The 2,855-nt window shown below is 41.7% G+C and overlaps 1 protein-coding gene across 1 annotated transcript; it reads left to right on the top strand.

Annotated features, from left to right (window-relative positions):
• Window positions 1–1,816: 1,816 nt before the first annotated feature.
• LOC122064903 (VQ motif-containing protein 11-like) lies at window positions 1,817–2,644 on the top strand. The gene has a single exon (XM_042628693.1). The coding sequence runs from the start codon at window positions 1,817–1,819 to the stop codon at window positions 2,543–2,545; it is 729 nt and encodes a 242-aa protein (XP_042484627.1). The 3' UTR covers window positions 2,546–2,644.
• Window positions 2,645–2,855: the final 211 nt, after the last annotated feature.

Raw genomic sequence — 2,855 nt, 5'->3', positions numbered from 1 at the left:
TCTGTGTGAACGGGGTGTGACAGCTATACTATAAAACATGGAGGTGAAAAGAGATTTTCTAGGATAATAATAGATCTCCTATTCTATTAACAGTAGGAACATGGGTAAATGAATGAAAACCACAACATTTGGAGAATGCAAGAAAATTAGAAATACCAAGCTTGGTTTTCAGAAATGAAAAGCACATCAGGTCTATATATTCGTGAAAGAGAATAGAGTTCCTATCTAATCGAGGACCGATGACCAAATCCTTGACAATTTTTGCAAGAAGAATCATCGTTGGGCCATTGAGAACACAAGAAGAAACTCTGTAAACATCAAGGCCAAAATCCAAGTATAAAGAACACCGAAGCCGATGATTTGCTACTTGCTAGAAGCATGTTGGAGCTCGTTTCAGAATGTTGCGCCAATGCATGTTGAGCAGATGTAGCATAGAAAGTGCATGCGGCCAATGGCAAAGAATGGTGAAAAAAATCAAAGAGTGCATGCAAATGCCATGTGTTCAAGAAGCCATAATAACTCTGATAATCTAACTTTCCGATGGACGAAAAAGGTACCAAATGTATCGTTCAATTCATCAATGAAGACCAGAAACAAAAGAGACACCAATGATCCAAGGAGAGAGGGAAAAAGAAGCAAGAGAGGGGATCATCGCCGATAGTGAATGCCCACACCAAGGATACAAAATCCTCATGATTGAAGATGAAACAACTAGAAGGACAATAAGAGATCGCAACAGAGAAGCAAAAACCACATAACAACCTTCTCTCTCTCTCTCTCTCTCTCTCTCTCTCTCTCTCTCTCTCTCTCTCTCTCTCTCTCTCTCTCTCTCTCTCTCTCTCTCTCTCTCCCTATTTAGATGTAGAAGTCTTCGTCTTTGTTCATGCCTCTTCTCCCTCTCCATTTAGCTTTGCCCTTTTAGTTGCAGAACCAGGAAGGGAAACTTGTCGTTTTTACCTATCCTTAGTGGGCTCGTTTGTTTGAGGGGGGTTTTTGATGGGGTGGGATTTAAGAAGTGGGAGAGTTGTACTCATTTTCCCAAAAGCATGGTAAAGTCATGTGTTTGGATATAATGGGGTGAGAAATACTCTAGACAACATTGAGAGATGAGCTTTCCTGTCTATTGATGTGGCTTTCACCCCAGCTCCTTCCAAAGTCCTACCAAATTGGTGGGACTTTATAGGTTGGGAAGTCCTTGCAATCAATGACTTTCTTTCTACATTCCTCTGTTCTCTCTCTCCCACAGCTATATGCTAACCAAACAAGATTGGGGTGGAAAAATCCAACTTTCCTTTAACTTTACATTCCTTGCCTTTAACCCCACCAATATATGAGACCCAATAGTCAGACATTCATACCCTAAACTCTATAAACAAACAGAACCTAAAGGAATAGACTAATTTCTTATAAATTTCGTAAAATAAGGCGATACGTGTAATTTTATTAAAAGATTATCAATCACATGTCATATGGAAGTTCTTAAGGATGGTACATATAATTTTCCCTCAAATTTAAGGGAAAAATTCCCACATTAGCTATGCTATTTACATGTCCCTCACTCCCTCTTCTTTCCTTCCGACTTCCGTATATCTGACATTTTTACATATAAAAAACTCACGATTCCCCATAAAGCGGAGTGAGAGACAGAGAATTTAGCAGTGAGAAAAAAAGGTCAGAGGCAGAGGCAGAGGCAGAGGCAGAGGCAGCCAGGCGGGAAAGATGGTAAAAAGAGAGAGGGAATTAGGGGAAGGAAAACGGAGAGCCCTTTTGTCTTCTTTTATTTTTTATTTTTTTGGTAGAAGAGCCTTTGTCTCTCATGCTTGAAAATATAATAAAACCCCCCACATTTGAAACCTTTCTTCCCATTCTCTGTGTCGCTTCTCTTCTTTCACTGTTCATCGATCCCTGTCATGGCTACAAGCCTACAAACAACATTAACGATGACAACAACAACAGGTTTTCCCTTCCACCTGGGTCTGACTCAGTTTCAAGCCACACTACTTTCGTGCAGGCCGATCCATCAACCTTCCGAGCTGTGGTTCAGAGACTCACGGGTTCCACCGATGACCCATCACTTGAAAAGCTCCCCGTCACAGTCCCTGCTCGACAAACTGGTATTAAAGGCGTGTTTGGCGAGTTGGGCCCTCGAAAACCTTTGTTTAAGCTCCTAGAAAGAAGGCAGAGCCTGAGGAAGCTTGAGATTAAGCTTGAAGCTGCTAGTTTTAGTTGTGGTTCAGGGCCCTATTCACCATCAGCCGTCGCTGCTGCGAGAAAGAAAAGCTTCATGGGTGGAAGAGTAAGTGAGATGCCGTTGTTTTCCCCTGTTTCGCCTCTTGATTTATGGTCTCAAGGGAGCCCAAGAACCCCAACTCAACGGTTAACACTGGAGGAGGAAGAAGAGAAGAAAGCGATTGCAGAGCAAGGTTTCTATTTGCACGCATCGCCTCTCAGTACCCCGAGAAGCTCTGAACCTGAACTGCTTCCTCTGTTTCCTCTGCATTCTCCCAGAGACTCTGCTTCTTCTTCTTCTTCGTCACCTCCTTAGATTGATTTCTGAATTCTGATTTTCATTTCCCAGAATTGAACTTCTAAGCATTAATTATTCATGTGAAGATTATATGATATTTGTCTTTCGTTTGGGTTATTTTTTGGATTTTCCTTGTTTCCTCAGTATTACAATAACCACAGAACAGTCCATGGCTCCAAGCCATTGGATTCACGACTACATGACGTCATAAAAATGTGAGTGGGATTCTGTGAAAAAATGTCCATTTGTTTGGAGAATCCTAACCGTCAGCAATAATGACCATGATTTGGACGGTTGATCTGTCGTGGTAGGTGATCATTGACACCAG

This window comes from Macadamia integrifolia, chromosome 2 (genome assembly GCF_013358625.1).
Source record: "Macadamia integrifolia cultivar HAES 741 chromosome 2, SCU_Mint_v3, whole genome shotgun sequence".
Lineage (NCBI taxonomy): Eukaryota > Viridiplantae > Streptophyta > Magnoliopsida > Proteales > Proteaceae > Macadamia > Macadamia integrifolia.
Note: the sequence above shows the minus strand (reverse complement) of the source record. Positions and strands in the feature narration are given on the sequence as shown.